Here is a 21,862-nt window from a genome sequence, read left to right on the forward strand (position 1 = left end):
TGAAAGCTTGAAATACGTAAGTTTCATTCATGCACAACAGATTTATGGCTCATTAAAGATAAATTTCACGTAGTCATAAGCAGACTAGCATGTTTTTTTTTTTCTAAAAAAAGTGATGTTACTCCAGTACTGTGATAAATAATGGAAGTGTGAAATGTACTCCATAAATTCCACAAAGCTTAATACATGTACAATTATGTCGTATAATTCATTCAAGTTACCAAACACCCAATGAAAAATCTTGTTTTAGTCAATCGGGTAGGGTCTTCATATCTGACAAGTCAACTTCTTTAAGGTTGAAGAATTTTCGAGCCGTAAGAAATCGACTTGGCGGTAGCCTCGCCTTATTAGGTGACAAATCAGCTACCCTGTGGGAACCTACCTTTTAACTGGCATCGTAGGTGAGGACCCGAGCTTTCGCAAGGTTCAGAATGTCAGTTGTCTTCTTGATTATATGTTGCACCCTGACACCGTTATCAGAAGAGTCAACTTGTTATATTTCTATCTTGGGAAAGTCTGCATTTGAAGCATTCCTGATAAGGCTGACATAATGATCCTTGGTCTGTATGACCTTATGAATTCACAACCTGTACTCAATAAGACCGTTTAAAAGCCATGTAAGAGTTGCTATGGAAGAGGGGTAAAATGCGGTTCACTTGAAAGAATTTCTACTCACGCGGCGCCTTTCATTCTCGGCATCAGTCTGTTAAGGTTGAAAGTCAAAGTGGAGACGGATCGTCGTTTTTAGGTGCCCCAGTGGTTTATTCTTGAATTTATTATCCCTAATTTAAAGCTGACAGAAAACCAACACACTCATTTTCATTGTTATTAGAAGCATGTTACTGATGTAAAAATGGGTGTCATCTTGAACATATTTTTAGTTGCCTGATTATAATGAAGTCAGTAAATTGTGACATGATTTTTCAGAAACTAAGACAGGCGACTAAGTATGCACAGTACCTCAAATAGAAGTGCACATTCATAATAGGTTTCCTGAGCGAATACAATATTAGAGGACTTTTTAGAAATACAAATATGTCAAAAAATTTTGAGGAACCCAAGACCTTTCGATATGTCCAGATCTTACATTTATGGAATACCATGTGATAACCGTAACAAATGGCAAATATGAGCTAAAATAAAACTATGCAGATTATGTTAGCAGAGGCAATATAAACAGCACTCTACTTCGTTATAAGAAAAGAAAAACCACACAATCGTGTTCAGTGGAAACTAGTAAATAATGCGCCCATGTTTCTTCGGCGCAATCGTGTTTTATGTACAGCATATAACGCTGTATGAAACTTTCAGCCACAGCCCATGAAACTCTTAGCCACGGCCCACGAAACTCAGCCAGGGTCCAGTAGTGGCCCGAGTTGTTGGTACCTATAGCGGTGCCAGAAGTATGATTATGGCTAACTTTAACCTTAAATAAAAAAAAAAAAAAAAAACTACAGAGGCTAGAATGCTGCAATTTGGTATGTTTGATGATTGGAGGGTGGGTGATCAACATACCAATTTGCAGCCCTAAGATCTGAGGGCGGACAAAAAGTAGTTTGACAAAGATCTGAAAACTAGAAATGGCATAGCTAATGAAATGGATACCGAAAAAAGTTAAACATTAGAATCCATCATATTTAGTCATTCTTGTGTAAACAATATTCAGCACAGTAACTTCAGCTTGGATTAGCTTATAAGTATATTATTAAAATACTATTTAGAATACACTATTTATAAAAACGCGCGCGCGCACGCACACATATATATAAGAAGATTGTTAAAAATGGACAATCTCAATCATATCTTTTTATATTTTGCATTTATTGTCATATTTTGTTTTTTACTTATTACATTTATACAGGATGTACGTTATATATATTTGTACACCTTTAGGACACACACAATGGCTTTCCAGTGCTAACCTGCTAATGAGTAAAGTATTTTAAAGTAAAGTTACTGACTGGTTTGTTTCCTTTAATTTTTTTCTTTTACGTTTTGCCCTCCAGAGACTAGATAGTTTGTATTTAAAAGAGGGAAAGGAATGTTCTCTTCTGAAAGTTAATATGGGCAAAATATAATGTTAACAGTTATTACAAGAGTATGTGTCTTTAGTTCAACATTGTTTGGAAATTAAGACTTCGTATGTCTAGCCGAATTGAAGTTTGATTACTTTTGATTCGTTCGTAGTTTCTTTGCTAATATGGCATTAAATCTCAACATATAACCTACAATGGAAACATTATCTATTGGAGTCACTGGTAAAAAATATTTTGAAAAGTTTTCAGTAAGTATGATTTCTGAAATGCTAGGAAATGATGACATCATTAATAACATCAAACTAATGCACTTAATAATGTAGCTTTCAGAGCACAGTACACAAAAACACCGTCCAAATACTGAGACAGGCAAAAAGTATTAGGTAGATTGGGATGTACAGAGGGTCTCAGACATTTAAGAGGACAGTTTAGGATGTAGCTTTGTAAATACACTTGCAACCTTTTTTAACAAAGGCTGAGAGGTTCAGTAGGACGAATGTCCTCCCTCACCAAACAGACTGGACCCAGCATCCTTAGGTTAGACTAGATTAAATTGGGAAGCAACCATGCAAATATTGTTATCACAATTTTTGGCAACTGACAGGTAGGACCTTATATCTCTACTTACTGCTACTGATCATAGACATAAGCAGTGTACTTTTCCATCTGCTCACTTATGTATTTTACCATATATTAGCCTACAATTTCTGTTGTTGAAATTCACTTTTTTTTTTTATTCCACACAACCCAAAGAAATTTCCTCCTCTGATTGCCATAATTGTTTACATAGGGGAAACATCAAAGGTAGAAAATGCATGAAACATTGGTCAGAAAGATATCTGCTTCATGTGCTTCGCAGGAATTTAATCTTTCGTACACTACTTAAAATTTTCCTTGGCAAAGGTAGTCAAAGTTTAAACTGTCAATGCCAAAATGGAGTAGTACAGGGTGGCCCAGAATTGTAACACACTGTGGATCTGCCCTTAAGTCAACATTCTAAATCTAACCGTCACTGAAATTGGATTAGAATGTTTTTTTCTAAGAGGTGCTACCTTATTATATTGAATATTGAATTATCCAGCACTGTGAAAGTTTAAACTGTTGTATAGATACGAGTATCTTCTGATATCTATATAAATCTTACATTCTATAAGAATGTTTCATGTTCATTCTGTATAAACAGGTGGTATCTTTTTCCTTTTTGTCTGCCGCTTTAGTTCAGTTTTAGCCTATCAGCCTTGCTTTAAATATAAGTTTAGCTTTAAATGAGCTCCTTTAGCCTCGCTACAGCATCAGTGTTCTCTTATTATCTGAACTTAACTTTATCTTTCATGTAATTAGGTTTATTGTTTTTAATTTCTTTAATTTATTCATTTTATTGTCTTCACTTGTTCCCCCGTCACTTAGGAAATTTTATTTTTTAGTGTTTATTCTTCCCGGATCTTTGTAACTATTGACTTGTGTCTTCTTGAAGGTCTAAAGAAGAAGAACTTTAGGCGCTATCACTGCTATATATAGTAAAGCAAGTTTGTTATTCACAATAATATCGAGTATTTTTATCACTTTTAACGGAACTACACCTGTAGTCATCGGAAATAATGGAAAAGAAGGACGAGGACTGTGGTAAGATGGTCTGGGCATTCTGTCGCTAGATAGTGGACACTTGCTCACATTAGCTATTTCAGCGAAATCTTCCCAATGTTTATCTCTTGGACGAGAGACCCATTCAACTGAATGACCAGAATGAGTCGAAGGCGACGTACTCAAACTAATATGACATTAGTGGTACGAGTAGGTGTAAGCCAAAAGTTAGGTTAGGTTGTGATGTTTCGAGTTAGGCTAGGCCTAATCGCATTAATTTTCAAGGAATAGATTAACTTAGCCATGTGCTAAGACAGCTTATTAGTAGGTTATAGGGTAAGGCTACCCATAGGTTAGGTTACTGTAGTTGAAATCTAAAAATGGAGTTTCTTTTATGCTCATTCCCTATCGTTAGTCTTGTGGTGATCAGGAGGTAGATCTAATTAGTGTCTCCGCGGAGGCGATTTCCTTCTAACGACTTTTTTCTACAATTTTTGGTTGCTAATTATGGATTTACCTTCAATTTTTGTCGCACGAATGTAATTAACCCCCGAAGTCCATCGAACAAGGGGTTTCCATACGCAATCTTCACAAGACAGAGCACGGGTATGTCTGTTTTGAACGGTTCATATCCCATCTGGCTAGTGCAATAACTTGTTAACGTATGGGTACCCCCAAGGCTAGTACTAAACATGGTGAAGGGACATTCCATTTGGCCGACAACAAACAAATGCACCGCCAGTATCAGAAGCCCTAAAAGTATAGAAAAAACCAGTTTCCAAGGTAAAAACAGCACGGAGCTAATACTTAGAATTACCCAGAAGGAAATCCATAGGCCCAGGATTTTTTATTTAAATGGAGCAACACTATTTTTGAGCAAAACACTTGCTTCTAACGATAAATAATCCACGACCTGACTAGGACTAATGTATCTGAGATCCTTACACTGTGTGAGACCACAGGCTATTAATTTATCTTACACCATTATTGCATTTTGGACGTAAAGATATCGGTTTCCTATGTTTTCATGTGTTTTGAATGTTTCTGATGTTCATTTATAAGGAAACAGTACTTTTAGTACTTTTATCCAACAATTCGGTGGCGAAGGAGGTTAATGCAGTCAGTGCACCTCATGCATTGCACTGTAGGCATTACTTGAGGTTCTTAGCTGCAATCCCTTTGGCCCCTAGCTGCAATTCTTTCATTCCTTGTACTTTACTTTCTTACATATTCTCTTTCTTCCATCTTACTTCCCACCCTATCCTGACATTTCTTTTACAGTACAACTGCAAGGTTTTCCTCCTTTTACACCTTTAAAACATTTTAACATTGTTTTCCTTTGAGCGCTGAATAACCTTATAGGTCCCAGTGCTCGGTCTGTGACCTAAATTTTATATCTCCTCTCAAACAATTCAGAAGACCACAATGGGAAATAGGAGGACCTTAATCTCAATGATAATCCTCATTCAGATTAACTTGAAGTTCATGGAATGTTTTCAAACTACAGTAATATCATGCACTAGGGTAAGGCTCTGGTACCCTAAGTTAGGTTAGGTGTGGTTGATCAAGTCATTTGCAAATGAAATGAACGTCAGAAACATTAAAAAATAACATTTTGAAGTCCAAAATGCAATAATGGTTTAAAGTAAAATTTTAGTAACCATAGTGGTTAATCAGGATTTTTGGTTGTAGAGAAACAGAAGAGAGGGTAACAGGCTGATAGTAACAGCTAGTTTAGTCATTATGGTGGCAGGAAGCTGAGTATACCACCCATTCATAGTCAGAAACCTAATCACTTCAATTTGGCTGCAGATAGGCTACATCTCCACTACTGCTCTGGTCACAGAGCTCAAATTTGGGTTTGAAGGTAGCAATAATCATTTGCTCTTATAGTAATACAAGCTGTCTTTATACAGATTACCTTGTTGAAAGCTGGTTTGGTCACTGAAGCTTGGGTAACAAAGTACAGTACTATAGTTACTTGGTGGCAGGTGAGTAAGGGTGTGGGGGAACCACCCACTCACCCTATAAACTGCTTTCAGATTTTATTCTGCCACCTTGCTGATGAAACGTTTTGGGCTGTTGAAGCTTTTCTAAGTATTTCCTTGGTTGGTATCTTTAACTTGTTTGTCTTTGGCCTTGGTTATGATTAACTTGTTTGTCTTTGGCCTAGGTTGTGACTAATTAGAATAAATATACCTGATGCCCAAGGCTTCAGTGGGTGTGAGTAATATTCATATCCTCCACCTGTTAACCCTCATACTTTCTGTTCTTGTAGAGGTTAAGGTTTCTCACCAATTCTGAAATACATGGAGGGTCTCTTGTGGCCACTTGCTCAGCAGAAAAAGTACATGTTGAAGAAGATAACACACAGCTTTTCTCACTTCTACATTGCTGTTTATTGCTGGTCTTGATCTTTGGGGTGGGTGTACCCTCCTTCTCTTTCTTGGTCTGAGGGTACGTGTGGACCAGGTGGCAGTTTGGATGATATGTTGTTGGTTCCTGTATCCTCCATTACCCCTCGCTTTGGTTTCTGCTTTTGTTTCTGTACTGTGAACTCTGAGGCATCTCCAGGAGAAAAGAAGAGCTGCTGAAGGTGTTTTGACCATAACTGGGTATTCAGGGAGAACCTTCCCTGGATGCTTTTTTGGAACATTTGGCTTTGTACAGTTGTTCCTCATCTACCCTGCTCTTGGTTGATCCTGCTGCATCAACAGTTCTCTCACTGACTGAGACGTGTACAATTCTTTCTCGTTTTCATCATCTGCCATATGGTACAGACATGCTGCGCTTAACCATCCAGACTGGTAAAGAAACTTTGATGAATAGCCAACTCTTTTGATCGATTGTGTGTCTGTTGCCTTACCAGTTGTTTTTTCACTATTTAAAAAACATGAGTAACATTGTTTGAAGGGGCATAGCTGTTCTTGTGGGTGGTTCATATCCCCAGTAACAGTTGAGCCACATACTGTGCATTATGTAAGGAGAAGTGCAGCTGCAGTGCGTGAAGTTTGTCAAGCGGAGGAAGAAGGACAAGAAACATTCTCTGGCTTCATTGGTAGACATTACAGTCCTCAAATCCTTCTAGTTCCTTTCTACCACCTTCTTTCATCCTTATCCCACTGCCCTGTAGTGCTACCCTTTCTAGGAGGGATGGTACCAAGTCAGTGAGACCTGCACACACCCTTTCCTTGAAGGACAAAGCAACTGTGTAGGGGTTGTGCTCTTATAGCAGCTGCCTCACCCTCCACCTCATCTGATTATGATGTTGCAGGTACCCATAAGAGTTTTGTGTGATTCTTATGAAATCAAGAGTTAGCAGAGGAGCAGGAGTTAGGTACATCTTCCTCTCTTGCAGGAGGTGTGGCTCGTGGTCCTGGAGAAATTATAGGTTTGGATGGTTCCAGTACTCTAGAATCCATTCAGGACAAGCTTGAGCGGTATTTTTGGAAGGTTGTTTCATTCATCCATGAGTGTAATAACCTTTTGGGGGGGGGAGGCCACCATGGCCCCACACCTGGCTATGGTGTTGTTGGTTGAGCTCTCCCCTAGGTGCACTTTTGGAGAGAGACGTCTGTTAGGTTGCTCTGGTTTCAGCTTTTTTTTATGGTGTTTTGGATGAGGTGAAAACACTGTTATGTGGGTCAGGAAGTCCAAATTTTCTAGCAGACCTAGCAAGCTCCTCCCCCTGCCACTCACATGCCATAGGAGGTACTCCCCATGGATGATGCAGAGACTACTCCTCTGGTATTGGATGCATCAGTCTGTAGACTAACTAATGACCTCACCTGGAGAGATTTTTATAGAAGTGACTTACCAAGTAATTACATACTGTAGTGCTAACAGTTTCTAGTATCAGCAGCTAAAATTTTAAACATGTTGTAGCGCTTCTTTTGTTTTGTTGTACAGTAGTTGACTAACTCCGCCCACTTTCGGGGAAGAAGAGGAACTGAGCAAATGGCTTCAACTTGTTTCTGCCAGCTTATGACAAGGTTGTGAGCAGCAGCTGAATTTGAAATTCAGTACATTGTTGGTTTTCTGGTTGTATCTTGATCAGTGAAGTATTTTTGTTTTGGCACTTTGTGTATTGACTTGTTTAATGATGATGTCAGAGACAAGTACAACTAGTGCTTGGTATTGCATCAAAGGTTGCAAAACGAGATTAACCTCAGCTAGGTATGATTTACATACTTTGTGCATTACTGTACCTGCAGGGGTCAGGTATGTTCGTTAGAGAAACCATGTGCTGAATGTGTGGATTGGGATCCAAAACAGTGGAAGATTTTAAATTCTCTTCTATCAAAGCTAGAGAGGGATAGGAAGAGAAAAGCGACCATTAAGTATGGCAAGACTGTAGCCAGTCAGGAGTCTGCTAGGTCTTCTATTGATGTGCCTATCGTATCTTTACCTGTAATATCACCCATTCCCACCTCTTCAGTTATACCACTTGATCCTTTACCCAGCTCTCTCGCTCCCGACCCCAATGCCTTTGCCAGTCTGGAGTCTAAATTCGATCGCAAGTTCGAATTGCTAGTGAACACAGTGGCTCAGATAGGGGCTTCAGTGCGAACCCTTAAGGAGCGTAAAGTGTGAGTGATAATAGTGAAGTGTTAGTGGAGGAGCTGGCTGCCCATCCTGCCGATTCTCCCAGGCGAAGTTCCTTGGCATACTCCCCTAGACCTGGGAGAAGCCATACCAGAGGCCCAAGGGTGGTCAGTGGGGTCTGCCCACTGGTAGTCGGCCCCTCAGTCGCACCTGTTGTAAAGTCCTAGGTGACGACAGTTCATGATAGCCATTGGAAAGGCGTCTTTTCAGAGGCTCATGGCCTTTTTACTAGTTCAGAGACTTCCAGCCCTGAACAGAGGCACCACTGGTGCTTTAATGATTTGTCCAGACCACTGAAAATGTCTGTAGTGGATGCATATCTCACTTGCCTCAGGTGCCTTACAAGAAGGTGAAGGAGTCTTTCCTCTGTTGCAGTTTTTGGGGTAGTCCAGAGCGCTTTTCACCTGAACCTTCTCCCGATGTTCGCAGATGCGAGCGCTTTTCTCCTGAACCTTCTCCCGATGTTTCTAGGCGCAAGCGCCCAGTGGTGCCAGTTGGCACAGCAGTATCAGAACATTTTTCTCCTGTACCGTCTCTGTGTTTCCAGGTGCAAGCACCCAGTGGTGCCAGTTAGCACAGCAGTTCTGAGCGCCAATCAGCTCCTGAGCGCCTGAGTGTCCATTGGTGCCGGAGCTCCCATTGGCACCCGAGTGCTTGTTGGCACCAAAGCAATCAGTGGCTTCCAAGCACCTAGTGACTCCCGAATGCCCAGTGGCTGCCAAGCGGCCAGAAGCTTCCGAGCATACTTTAGCGCCTGTGCGGTCAGAGAATCTTCAGTTTGTTGGCGGCTTATCATCCTGGCTCTTTTGCTAAGTGTTCGGCGCCAGTTCAGACAGTAGCAGCGCCTTCTCATCTACAGTAAGCTTCAACGTCGTCAGTTTTGGATCCGTCTCTCACCCCCATTCAGCAGCGTTTGGATGATATTTTGGGGTTTTTAAAGAAACCACCTTCTTCCGAAACCTGCCAGAGATTTGTCATTGTCTCATGTGTCTTCAGTCAAGGAGGATGTAGCTAAGGATTCAGAGGAAGATTCTCCTCCTACTGCATATGCAGTGCTGTTGAGGTTTCTGCTACGCAGCAGCCCTAACTATCTTTCTCTGGCTGCTCCGTCTTCTGCATCAGCCTCTCAGATGAGCAGTCTACCTGAATCATCCAAGTTGCCTCAGATGGTGCTCTCCACCTCCGCAAGGAAAGCACTGAGCGAAGTTGAGACTTGGCTTTCGGACAAAAGGGAGAAAGGGAAGGCCTGCTTCAGCTACTCCCCTACAAGACTGTTAAATAGAAGATGTCAGTGTTATGCCACCAGGGAAGCTCCTTCCATGGGTGTTCCTGCCTCTTCCCAGGGGGACCCTCTGGTCTGATTGACTCTTCGCATAAGTCAGTGTATTCAGTGACCAAGATAATGTTCTCTTCAGCCGAGCTCAACCATTTGCTCAAGAATATGTTGAAGATATTCGAAGTGGTCAGCTTTTTAGACTGGACGGTGGGCGCTCTCACTAGGAAGATTCAGGAACACCCTTCTGTACCGACGGTTTTGTCTTCAGATCTTAGTGTACTCTCCTTTGCAGATAAAGGGATTAGAGACAGTTCTCATGAATTGGCCTCTCTCTACACCATGGGGATCTTAAAGAAGAGGGAGCTTTGGTGCTCTTACACCACGAAGGGAGTCACCACAGCCCAGAAATCTGCACTTCTCTTCTCCCCTCTGGTACGTGAGACTTTGTTCCTGCAGTCGGTGGTGAATAAGATAGCTTTAGCTTTACAGAAGAAGTAGAAGCAAGATCTTTTGGTATAATCCACAAGGTGCCCTAAGGAGCTCCCCTCTTTAAGCTCCAAAACATCCTCTCCTCTGCAGCCCTTTCCCCAAAGGAACAGGCAAAGGGCTTAACCAAGAGGTCGTGTTGGATGAGTTGGTAGAGCTGCGGACTGTCACTCGATGGGCCGGAGTTCAATTCCCCGGCCAGCTGATGAAGAGTTAGAGGAATTTATTTCTGGTGATAGAAATTCATTTCCTGCTATAATGTGGTTCGGATTCCACAATAAGCTGTAGGTCCCGTTGCTAAGTAACCAATTGGTTCTTAGCCACATAAAATAAGTCTAATCCTTCGGGCCAGCCCTAGGAGAGCTGTTAATCAGTTCAGTGGTCTGGTAAAACTAAAGTATACTTAACTTTTTTTTTAAGAGGTCGTGTGAACGTGCGTTTCAGCCCCCCGTTCAATCAAGAAATCGTCAACCGAGTCTTCAGCTAAAAAGTGAAGCCAGTGTCCTCTGTGCCCAAGTAGGTGCCAGGCTCCTTCTCTTTTGGGAGAGCTGGAGGAAGAAAGGGGCAGAACAATGGGTAGTGGAAGTTCTCAAGTTTGGATACTCAATACCATTCAGAGAAAGACCTCTGTTAGTCAAGAAGCCCATCATCTTGACTGCCTACTCCGAAGGCTTAGAGAGGTTTTCGACTCTTACAAAGGAAGTACATTCCCTCCTCAAGGAGAGAGCTACAGAGGTAGTCACAGACCTAAGCTCAGAGGGGTTCTACAGTCAGCTGTTTGTAGTCCCCAAGGCAACAGGAGGATGGGGACTGGTCCTGGATGTGAGCGCCCTGAACATATTTCTTCAAAAGTCAAAGTTTCATATGGAAACGAATTGTTCCATTCTTGCGTCTATTCAAGGAGACTGGATGGTCTCAAAAGACTTGCAGGACACGTACTGCCATGTCCCCATACACCCAGACTTTAGGAAGTACCTAAGATCTGTATTTCAGGACCAGATCTTCCAATTTCGAGCTCTCTGTTTCTGTCTAGCAATGGCTCCTCAAGTTTTTACGTGGTTTCTGGCCCCCTTGGCAGGTTGGCTTCATCTCATGGGGATAAACATCTCACTATACCTACATGGTTGGCTCCTTCGTTCACTGACAAAGGAAGAATGCATGGAGGACCTTCAGAAAACTTCTTTTAACCCAGGATTTAGGATTGTTGATCAATCATCAGAAGTCCCAGCTGGCTCCGTCACAGGGGATAGTTTATTTGGGGATAACTCTGAACTCTCTTCTTTTTCGGGCTTTTCCATCCTCCAAAAGAGTGGAGTCCTGTCTATGTATGATAGATGAGTTTCTCTCCCTTCAGAGCTGCTCAGCCAGCAGATGGAAGAGTCTCCTCGGGACTTTGGCCTCATAGAATAGTTTGTCTCCCTGGGGAGACTTCATATGAGAGTACTACAGTTCTTCCTCAGAGCTAGCTGAGACAGGAAAAGTCATCCAGACTAATTCATGTTTCCGGTGACTCAGAACATCAAGATTCGCCTGCTTTGGAGGAGGTCAGAAAGCAGGTTGTTAGAAGGGAAGCCCCTATTCCCTCAGAACTCCCACCTAAGCTTCTTTGCCAACCCATTGGACTTGGGCTTGGGTGCTCTCCTGGGAGACAGGGAAGTCTCCAGGACATGGTCGCAAGAACAAAAGGAATGGCACATAAATGTGAGAGAACTAAAGGCTATTCACTTGGGACTGCAAGCCTTTGCTTCAGAAGTGTACAACAGAACTATAGTCATCCACTCGGACAACACAACAGCCTTGTCGTACATAAGCAAGCAGGGAGGAACCCATTCGCTTTTGCTCTGCGAAGCAGCAAGGGATCTGTTTCTCTGGGCAAACCAGAATCAAATGAGAATACCGACAAGATTCGTCCAGGGCAAACTGAATGTGTTGGCAGACCAGCTGAGCTGAGGCAACCAAGTCATTCCCACGGAGTGGACTCGACATCCTTTAGCCTGCTCGGCCCTGTGGAGACTGTGGGGAAGACCGACTTTGGACCTTGTTGCAACGTCAGAAACTATCGTCTCCCTCTTTTTTGCTCGCCAATTCCAGATCCCTTGACTTGGGCGTTGGACACTTCAGGACTGGTCCAACAAGGAGCTATGTGCCTTCCCTCCCTTCAGAATGATACGAGAGGTATTAAACAAATTCCAGTCCCGCCAGAAGATGTCAATGATACTGATTGCCCCTTTTTGGCCTCTTAAGGGCATGGTTTCCAGACCTCATGGGCTTCTGGTAGACTTCCCAAAGCTGCTCCCTCAAAGACATAGTCTTCTCAGACAACCCCATGTCAGGAGATTTCATCAAGGGTTGTCTACTCTAGCTCTGACAGGCTACAAATTGTCAAAAAAACTCCTCAGAGCCAAGGGTTTTTCGAGAACAGCTACAGAAGCTATTTCAAAATGCAGACATTAGTCTTCCTGTAGTGTATACCAAAACAAGTAGTCCATTTGCTGCACTTGGTGCAGAAAGAATGAAATCTCTTCTAAAACAACTCTAACAGAGATTGCAGATTTCCTTTTATACCCAAAAACCTCCAGAGGCTTGGCCTCTTTGACTATAAAGGGTACAGGGCCATGCTTAGCTCAGTTTTCAGGCACAGGGGGCTGGACTTATCCTCAAATCAGGACCTCTCTGATTTGATTAAATCTTTTGATACAGGTAAGCAAAAGAGGTCAGAACCAGCATCTTGGAACCTAGATGTGGTCTTGAAATGGCTTTTTGGACCACCTTTCTAGCCAATCAGTACCACTTCGTTCAGGTATCTGACTAAGCAGACCCTCCTCCTGGTGGCCTTGGCGACAGCTAAGAGGCTTAGTGAAATTCAGTCCATAGATAGAAGGAACGGGTTCTCTGGAGGAGATGCATTCTGCTCATATACCCTAGGATTTCTTGCAAAGAATGAGAACCTGTCTAAGCCATGGCCTTGTTCTTTTAATGTCAGAAATTTGGGAGAGATACTAGGACCAGAGGAGGAGAAAAGAACACTTTGCCCTGTGAGGGCTTTAAAGTTTTATCTTCAGAGGACCGAGAAGTTAAGGGGACCTTCCAATAATCTGTGGACTTCGGCCAAAGATCCTTCTCGTTCTCTTACGAAGAATGCACTCACTTTTTTCCTAAGTGATCTCATTAGAGAAGCCCATTCTCAATTAGTAGAAGAGCGTTTACCTGCTCCAAAGGTTAAAGCACATGAAATCAGGGCAGTGGCCATGTCATTAGTGTTTAAACACAGCCTATCTCTGATTTACATCTCCAATACGTTGCTTGGAAAATGTCGGACAGTGTTTGCATCCCACTATTTAAGGGACATAGAAACGGTATTTAGTGAATGCGGTACCTTGGGTCCTTTGTTGGTGGCTGGCATGGTGTTGGGTTGAGGGAATGTTGGAAACATCCCTTCCATCCTTTCCCTTTGCCTTGAACTATGGTTTTGAGTTCTAGGTGAGTCGGGGGGTAGTATGTACTTGGATACCCTCCAGTTTTTAATGGTTGGGCGGTGGTGTTTTTTAATTTTTTGGTGTAGATAAAAGCGTTGTTATCTGGTTGTTTCGTCTTGGTACTGCACCCTGGGCAGGGCCAATTATATATACAGTATATACTTTACTAGCGTTCGGAGATATCCTTCACTGTAAGGCTCCCACTGATGTAGTAGGCAATCCAGGGCCATGCCCCCTTGCCTCTACTGAGTAAGATGAGCACCAACCAGAGGCAGTATCTTCCTGCAGCAGCTCTCTTACCAGGTAAGGAAACAATGTGCATTGTCCCAATGCTAGCAAATTTTCTATTCTCAAATTCATTACATTATCTAATGTTTTGGGGTAGGGTAGTCCATGTGTCCCACCTCCTGTCAATGTGGAATCAGCTATGTAATTACTTGGTAAGTCACTTATATAAAAATTTTATTTTTATGAAAAAATCAAATTTTACATATACTTACAAAGTAATTACAGAATGGGAGCCCTCCTTCCTCCCCTCGCATGGACATAAAAGCAAAAACAAATTGAAGCCACTTGCTAAGTTGTTCCTCTTCTTCCCCAAAAGTGGGCAGGGTTAGTCACCTACAGCAAAATAAAAGAATCGGTACCACGAGTTTCAAATTTTAGCTGCCAATACTAGAAACTGTTAGCGCTATGTAATTACTTGGTAAGTATATACCTATACTGTATAAAACTATTTTATCATAAAAATGTGATTTTTCCAGGAAGGTAGTTCCTTCTTGACAGCAGAGTTTGGTGCCATGACGTTAGTCACCATGGCTTTTCCCCAGGTGACCTTGTGGCTCGACTTACAGCTGAACACTTTAATAGACTTTACCTTGACCGATGTCTCGTCTCGTGATGAGAGGGTAACGTTTAGGAAGTTTCTTGTGTCGTAAGGGAAGGCTCTACCCAAACCCAGAAGGACCCCATTCTTCCTTTGCAAAGAAGAGAGGAGCCTTCCCATCCTCTTCTCTTCCTCCCCTTCCAAGGTTAGGAAAGTGGGAAAGGGGAAGAAGGGTGGGAGTCACTTGAGTGTAGTGATCCCCCTCTTTTGCCACCACAAGTAGAGGGTTGCCTGTCTTGCCACTGGGCAGTCAGGGGTTAGGGCCCTGGGTACTGTCAGTCCTTTGGGTCAAATACAGAATTTTGTTCAAGGACCCTCATCCTCCTGTCTGAAACACCAATACAGTACTGTTTTACCCATGCCCTCTGGATTCACCAAAGAATGGCACCAAAGAAGTTGTAGAGCATCTGCCTCAGAGTTTTTACAGTTGCCTCTTCCTGCTGGAGAAGCGATTGGCAGCTGACACTTGGTAATTGATCACTCTCTGATTAAGAAGTTTGTTTTCCAGACTTGTTTCAAGATGGAAACTGCACATTCAGTATTAGAATCCATCAGATTGGTCAATATCATGCTTTTGCTAGACCTGAAGGATGTGTATTGGTGTTGTAAATACTCTTACATGAAAGACAAGACTCTGGTTTTTATGTATGGGAAAAATAGAAATTATATACAATAACTTTGGTATTTTTCCAGTCAGTGATAAGCGACCATAATGAGAATTCCATGCTCCTGTTTCTTGATACCTGCATGTTAAATCTTTTCTTAAGAGTTTGGACAGTTGAATTTGTTGTGAAGCTTTTAGTTGAATGCTTTTCAATTGTATTATGATTTTTTTTTAAGTGAATAAGTACTGTATAACTGATTGAATCCATATGTTGTTAGTGTAATGAATATTGAGGAAAAGTCGGCCAGGCCACTGTGATGCAGCTAAGCAAAGGAAGTGCATAAAGGCTTGGCTTTTGAAATATATTTGGACATTAGATGGTGAAGTAATGGACAAGGTTCCAACAGTATAACTAAAGCACTAAGACTTATCCAGTTAACCCTTTCTACTACAGTACTTTGAAAGCTATATGCTGTTCTTTCAGCTTAGCAGACAATATTGTCTCCAGCTAGCTGCCAAAGATCACAGAGATGCACTACTTTGTCTTGGGAATGAAAGGTAAGCAAACAGCCCAATACAATGTGACATCACATATAAACAAAGATGCTGATTGGCTGAGACACTCAGATATGCTGTTGCTTGAGAATAATTCTTCCCAGGCTGCTTCACTAGAGTAACAGAGTATCACAAACACACATTTGCTGTTCTACCCAGTATCATTCTAACTGTATTTTCAAACTGTTAAAATCTTTTTTATACTTCTTGATGAAAATAGGTAGAAGAGGCATTGGGAAATCCAATGATATGCATAATTCAAAATCTGAAAAAATGTGCAGATAGGCAGTTGTTCGACTGACAGCCTCATTTAGTGAGATGATTACAGTATAGCCAAGATCGTTATAATTATTATATACTGTAATTACAAAGCTGAAGACTGGTGTTGTCCAAAAATTAGTAATTGATACAATAAATCTTACATGTCATCCATAAGGCTGTTATTGAGTCATTAGGCCCATGGTTTTAGGGCTTGTAAGCCAGTGCAGTCATTAGACACACCTTTAAAATTTTCTTTTTGGACGAGAGGTCACCTCGTATGTTTGAACCATCACCACATTTAATTGGCAAAAGATTATGCATACTAAACAGTATAACCATGTTACTGCTATGTGGAATTTAAAAGATGAATACATATAGTTTTTGTCTACAGCCTTTGTAAAGTTCACATACCATGATGACCATGGGACTTCCTAGCATCATTAACAATGTGGGCTTTTCCTGACATGTCACAGATATTTTTAGAGCACAGGCACATTCACTGACCAGTTTGCTTTTACTTACAGTCTTGTAAATACAGGCAGTCCCTGGTTATCAGCAGGGGTTCCGTTCCCAACAGTGTGATGATAACCGAAAATTGCAGATTACTGAAAATCAGCGATAACCACGCTTATCGGCATCGATAACCGGGGATCAGTGCTGGTAAGTGGAGATCAGCACCAAAAATCCAGTTATCATCATCGCTAGACAAGTGCTGTAAGCCGGATAGCTGATAACCGAGGCTGCTGATAGCTGGGGACTGCCTATACAGTGTCACATTCTGTAATATTTCAGCTGCACATAAAAAATCATTTATGGATTTTTATTTTGGCAAAGATCATTTTGTGGCACTTTGTTCACCATCTGCTTGTAGTAATGTTATTAAATAAACATCTCTTCATTTATCATAGTTTGACTTGCATAGTTGTTGCTTTTGGGTGGATTTCAGCAAGAAAAGTCCATGTCACCACATTATAAGTAAATAAAATGCTTGTTTCTTTTATTAAAATTATAGAGGGTATAGTTTATATCCATGCAATATAAGGTTTGTTTAAAATGTTTTTTGTACTCATCTGTGTGAAATTTATATGCTTGAAGCAAAGAAAATTACTATATTGATTTAGAGTACAGTATATTTTAAAGGGTTGTTTCAGTTATTTGTTTTTACAGAAAGTTTGGAAGAGCCAGCATTTCCATCTGAATCATCTGAGAAGGAAGTTAGAATACAGTGGCTTCATTTCCATGTTCAGAAACTAGTAAGCCTCGTTGGAGAACGCTGGTCAGATTTTCAAAATAGTGTTAAGAAGAAAAAGTTCATATGGAAAGAGATAGCAACTTCATTATCAGTAGATGGCTTTAATGTCAGTGGCAAGGAATGTGACCGAAAATGGAGGAACCTGAAGGTATGAATGTTTGTTGATAAAGTTTTCATGCTCATGTGAATGTACTGTACAGTATATGCTATAAGTTTATTAACCATAGAGAAAGTAATTGCCATTGTACTTGTTCTGGATTTGAGAACAAACACAAACCCTTATTTGTTCCTCTGGAAATACAAACCATTGCCTTTTTTATAGGAGTGTCCTCAGCACAAGCTGGAGCATTTGCTGAACTTGGTAACAGGGTCATTAAGGGTGGGCATGGGGGTGAACAAGGGAATACAGGTCTGTCATGTACATTCCATCACTAGCCACTTTTCCTTCAGCCCCGGGTAAGAGTGGACACCTCACTGCACCCTCTTTCTTCCCTGTCGCTGAATAATTGGATGAGTATTTTACTGTATAATTGTGTTTGCTGAACTTATTTTTTCATTATGAATATGGAGAAAAATACTAACAATGTTGTTGTGATGGATGTGGTCATCCTTGTGGGTATTTCATGTCTTCCATAATAGTTTATTCCCACAGGTACTGTACTGGTCTTTTACAGGTGGAAGGTATGTACCCATTTTTCACCCTGCAAGGAGTGTGCTAGCTGGGCTGCTTCTCAGGAGAAGTTTGATAGGAAGGGGAGAGGAGAAAGGATGAGAGACTTTTGCCAGGTTCATCAGGCAAAAATACACTCTGGTGACTCCACCAAATCCTTCTAGTTCCTTCTTCTCTCCTTATCTCATGGTGACTCCACCAAATCCCTCTAGTTCCTTCTTCTCTCCTCCTTATCCCATCCCACTGTGTACAGAGGTTACTTTCTCTCCACAGGGGGAAGGGGAAAGTGCTCAAGTGGTGGGGCCCTGTTAGCCGCTCTCTTCAGAGGAGAAAGCTGCAGTTTGGTCTGGTGCCCACCTTAGTCAGGCTTTGTCCCCAAAACAGCATCACCTTCCATAATTGATTCTGATATTCCAGGTATGAGGAAGATGTCTTTGTTAGAGTACTTATGAAAGATATCCCCTACTTTAAACATCCCCGGTACTCCATCTTTCTTGACTTTCTGGACAACCTGGGTACAGAGAAGGAGCTCTCTCTACTTCATCTTTTCCTGCTGCTGTGTCTGCTGCTGATTACTTGGCTTCCATGAAGGTGGGGAATCCTCCAGTGGCAGACCTTCAGTTGCTGTTTTGATGTCAGTGTCTTCTCTTCCTTCCTACACCTTTTCCTTGAGAAAGAAAAGGAAGAATCATGCTCCATGTTCTTCCTCATCCTCTTCTTCCTTCTTGTCAAGCTTGTCTTCCTCCTCCTCTTCAACTTCTCTTCCTTCTTGTAGGGAGAAGAATGGGACGTGTAAGGCCTCTCACAAGGAGTCCTAATGGGCTTCACACGAGTGCTCCCTTCTCAAAAGGAAGCATCTCTGAGTCACCCACAAGTGATTATCAAGCCTCTGTTTCTGACTCCTCCATGTGTCATCCCTTGGGATCATCTGTGAATGAGTTTGCATATGCTCAGTCTTGGGACAAAGCAAGCACAGTTGCCTGGGACAGCCCCTCCCCTCGGGACTCTACAGAGACACATTGGGATGAGTATGCACAACCCATTCATATGATAAACATGGGATCTTCAGACCATGTGCACATACAGAACAGGGTAGGCTCATCCCTCCATGGCTCCTTCAGTGCACATAGGGGTGAGCTAGCAATGCCTTCTCACACACTGATTGTGCATACTGGGCTTTCTCACTTTAGGAAGAGGTTTCCTTTGAGCTCTTCCTCTTCACATTCTTGGGAGGTGCTCAAGACAAGCAGTGCTCATGCTCGTTCCCACACTCCTTCCACTAGCTCGGGTTACTGAGCATAACAGGGGTTGCCAGGATGGCAGGCTCCAAATCCAAACAGCATTCAGATAGTGACTATCAGGTCTCATGGGGCCTCTTGTGGTAGGAGTTCTGTTTGAAATCCTACAGGCTGAGCTAGAGCAGCAGCAGCTACTGTGTGTCAGTTTGATAGTTTGAACAAGGTGAACACTGATTTGTAGATCAGGGGGTTCCATGTTTACCTGCAGGGTGATGAGCAGTGTTCATCACCCACGTTCTCAGGATGACCCTAGTGGCTCCTCATTGTTCTCAATCTGAGTGGTATACAGATCTACTGACTCTCATGGTTGAAGTGCTCTCTGCGCTTCCCCCTGGGTGCATTCTTTCTTGTCAGCCAGACATTCAAAGGTACCACCTGGCAGTACACTCCCTTCAGCTTCACGTGTGGAGGTTATCCAACTTATTGTGTGAGAGATAGGCATTTCTCACAGGGCTGCATGGAAGATGTCTTGGTACCTCTGTTGTTCCTCTGTGAATGTTTACAATGGGAAGTGGGCCGTTTTCTGTGACTGGTGTTGAAGGAGGGGTATCTAATGATCATAGCATCTGTTCAGTGGATTGCAGACTTTGTCATCCACCTTTTTTAAGAGAAAGGCATTTCAGTTTATGCAGTAAAAGGCTATTGCTTAACCTAGTCTTAGATCTTCAGACTGAAATGTCTGGATCTCTCCACCAAGCCTCAGAGGTTTTATCCATGCTAATGAGGAGTTTTGAATAGTCTAGCCTGCCTCGAGAACTTGGTTCCCTGCAGTGGGATGTCTTTCTTGCCCTATGTAGCCTAACCAGGACACCCTTTAAGCCCCTGCCACTGGCTTCATATAGAGATCTTACCTTCAAGATTATTTTTCATCTGGCCTTGGTCTTGGCAAAACAGGTGTGGGAATTAAACAGCCTGTTTCATATATTCTTAAACTCAGAGTGATGGGATCCCCTTCCCTCCTTCGTTCCTGAGTTTGTGACAGAAACTTGGAACCTGTTAGTACCTTACAAGAGATTCAAGCATTTCTTGATTCATGCCCTCCGAGACTTTGATGGTGGTAACCCAGATGAGATGTACTTATACTCCCTGCAAAGTAGAAGGTAAATACTTGAAAAGTGTCCAATCTTTGTAACCAGAGTGTTGGCATGGTTTTATTAGTATAGGCAAGTACAAGAAGCTTGACCTTTCAAAAATTCAAAGGTATGATAGTCAATCCAGAGTACTTTTGCCCTTGGATCCTGATTTACATTTAAATGGTACAGTTTTAAATGTCAGTGACTTACTGTTTTAGGCGTAACTTTTGATAAGAAATTGACTTGACAGACATGTACTTACTATTGCCGCCTCTGTTTCTTAAAAAGTTGGTATGATGAAGCAATTATATCTAAGTGTTTTAACTCTTTCTTCCTCCTTGTTTGAAGTGCCATACTGTTTTCCATTGTGGTCTTAGGTTTGTTGCATAAAATGTACGAGAATGATAAACATCCTCTACATTCTTCTTTACTGGAACTATCAGTTTTTGCTCGCAACATATAGGCAGGCTGTTGCCAGAAACAGGTTATCTCTTTCTAGCATCAGGTTTAATAGTACAGTACTCAGTTTCCTAGGAGTTTTATCTTGGCTACAACTAAAATGTGGAATAGCTTGCCTAGTGTAGTTGTGGAAAGTTCTGATCTCAAAATATTAAAGCAAGAAGCAAATTCATTCCTGCATTCTTCTTACATCTCCTGAGTTTCAAGTGTATCAGTTTTGTTTCCTGTTCCCTTATATGTATTTATATTTATCACCTTTTCCTATAATTTGTCACTCTCTGCAGGCTGTTTTCCCTTTGGAGCCCTCATGCTGAAGATTTAAAGAAGGAAAGGTGTCAAGGAACACCCTTTCTTTGTGGCCTTGCAAGATGATCAAATAAACAATTGACTCCTTCTAAGAATCATGTCCTACTCATGCAAGAGCCAATGAAATCAGGGGTGTGGGACTGCTGCTAGCATTTCAAAAGAACTCTTTAGTAGAAAAGGTAACAAGAGCAGGTGTCTGGCATGTGTAAACAACTTTTACCTCATTCTGTCTTAAGAGATGTCACCTACAAGTCCCTGGATGTTTGTGGTGGCTGCTTAAGATATTGTGTCAATGCCTTGCTCTGTTCAGATTGAAAAGTATCTCATTGAGTGCTTACGCTTAGTTTGAGAGTGTGAATTAGGAGTGACTGAACACACCACCTCTCCTTCTTCCTCCAGGAGCATCTAGGCCAAAGTACTTTGCTGGAATCAGACCAGATACAGGCGACTTCACTTTGAGCACCCATTCTTAGTATTGATCTTAACCCTTAAACGCCGACTGGACATATCGTACGTCGACTAAAATTGTCTGTTGGGTGCCAGTGGACGTACCATCGTCGACTACAAAAAATTTCAACCTTTGGTCAACTTTGACTCGACCGAAATGGTAAAAACGCAATTGTAAGCTAAAACTCTTACATTCTAGTAATATTCAATCATGTACCTTTATTTTGTAACAAATTGGAAGTCTCTAGCACAATATTTCGATTTATGGTGAATTTTTGAAAAAAACTTTTCTTACGTCTGCGCGGTAACTCGGCCGAAAATTTCAGAAATTCTTTCGTCATTTTGTCGTAATTTTTGCACCGTTTTATATTAGCCGTTACATAAGGTTTTATATATGAAAATGTGTGCAATTTCATGTAAAATACAACAAAAAACAACCCATGGTTGTAGCTTTTATCAGTTTGGAAATATTTTCATATACATCACGATAAGTGCCAAAATTTCAACCTTCGGTCAACTTTGATTCGACCGAAATGGTAAGAAAACGCAATTGTAAGCTAAAACGCTTACATTCTAGTAATATTCAATCAT

The 21,862-nt window shown here is 41.6% G+C and overlaps 1 protein-coding gene across 1 annotated transcript in view; it reads left to right on the plus strand.

Moving 5' to 3' along the window:
- The first annotated feature begins 3,506 nt into the window (after positions 1-3,506).
- Positions 3,507-21,862, plus strand: part of LOC136833445 (uncharacterized) — a 153,136-nt gene continuing 134,780 nt past the window's right edge. The window contains exons 1-2 of the mRNA XM_067095608.1: positions 3,507-3,659; positions 16,934-17,166. Coding sequence (XP_066951709.1) covers positions 3,635-3,659; positions 16,934-17,166 — 258 coding nt within the window. The 5' untranslated portion in view covers positions 3,507-3,634. The remainder of the gene's footprint in view (positions 3,660-16,933; positions 17,167-21,862) is intronic.

The sequence above is a fragment of the Macrobrachium rosenbergii genome, chromosome 51, assembly GCF_040412425.1.
Source record: "Macrobrachium rosenbergii isolate ZJJX-2024 chromosome 51, ASM4041242v1, whole genome shotgun sequence".
NCBI classification, from domain to species: domain Eukaryota; kingdom Metazoa; phylum Arthropoda; class Malacostraca; order Decapoda; family Palaemonidae; genus Macrobrachium; species Macrobrachium rosenbergii.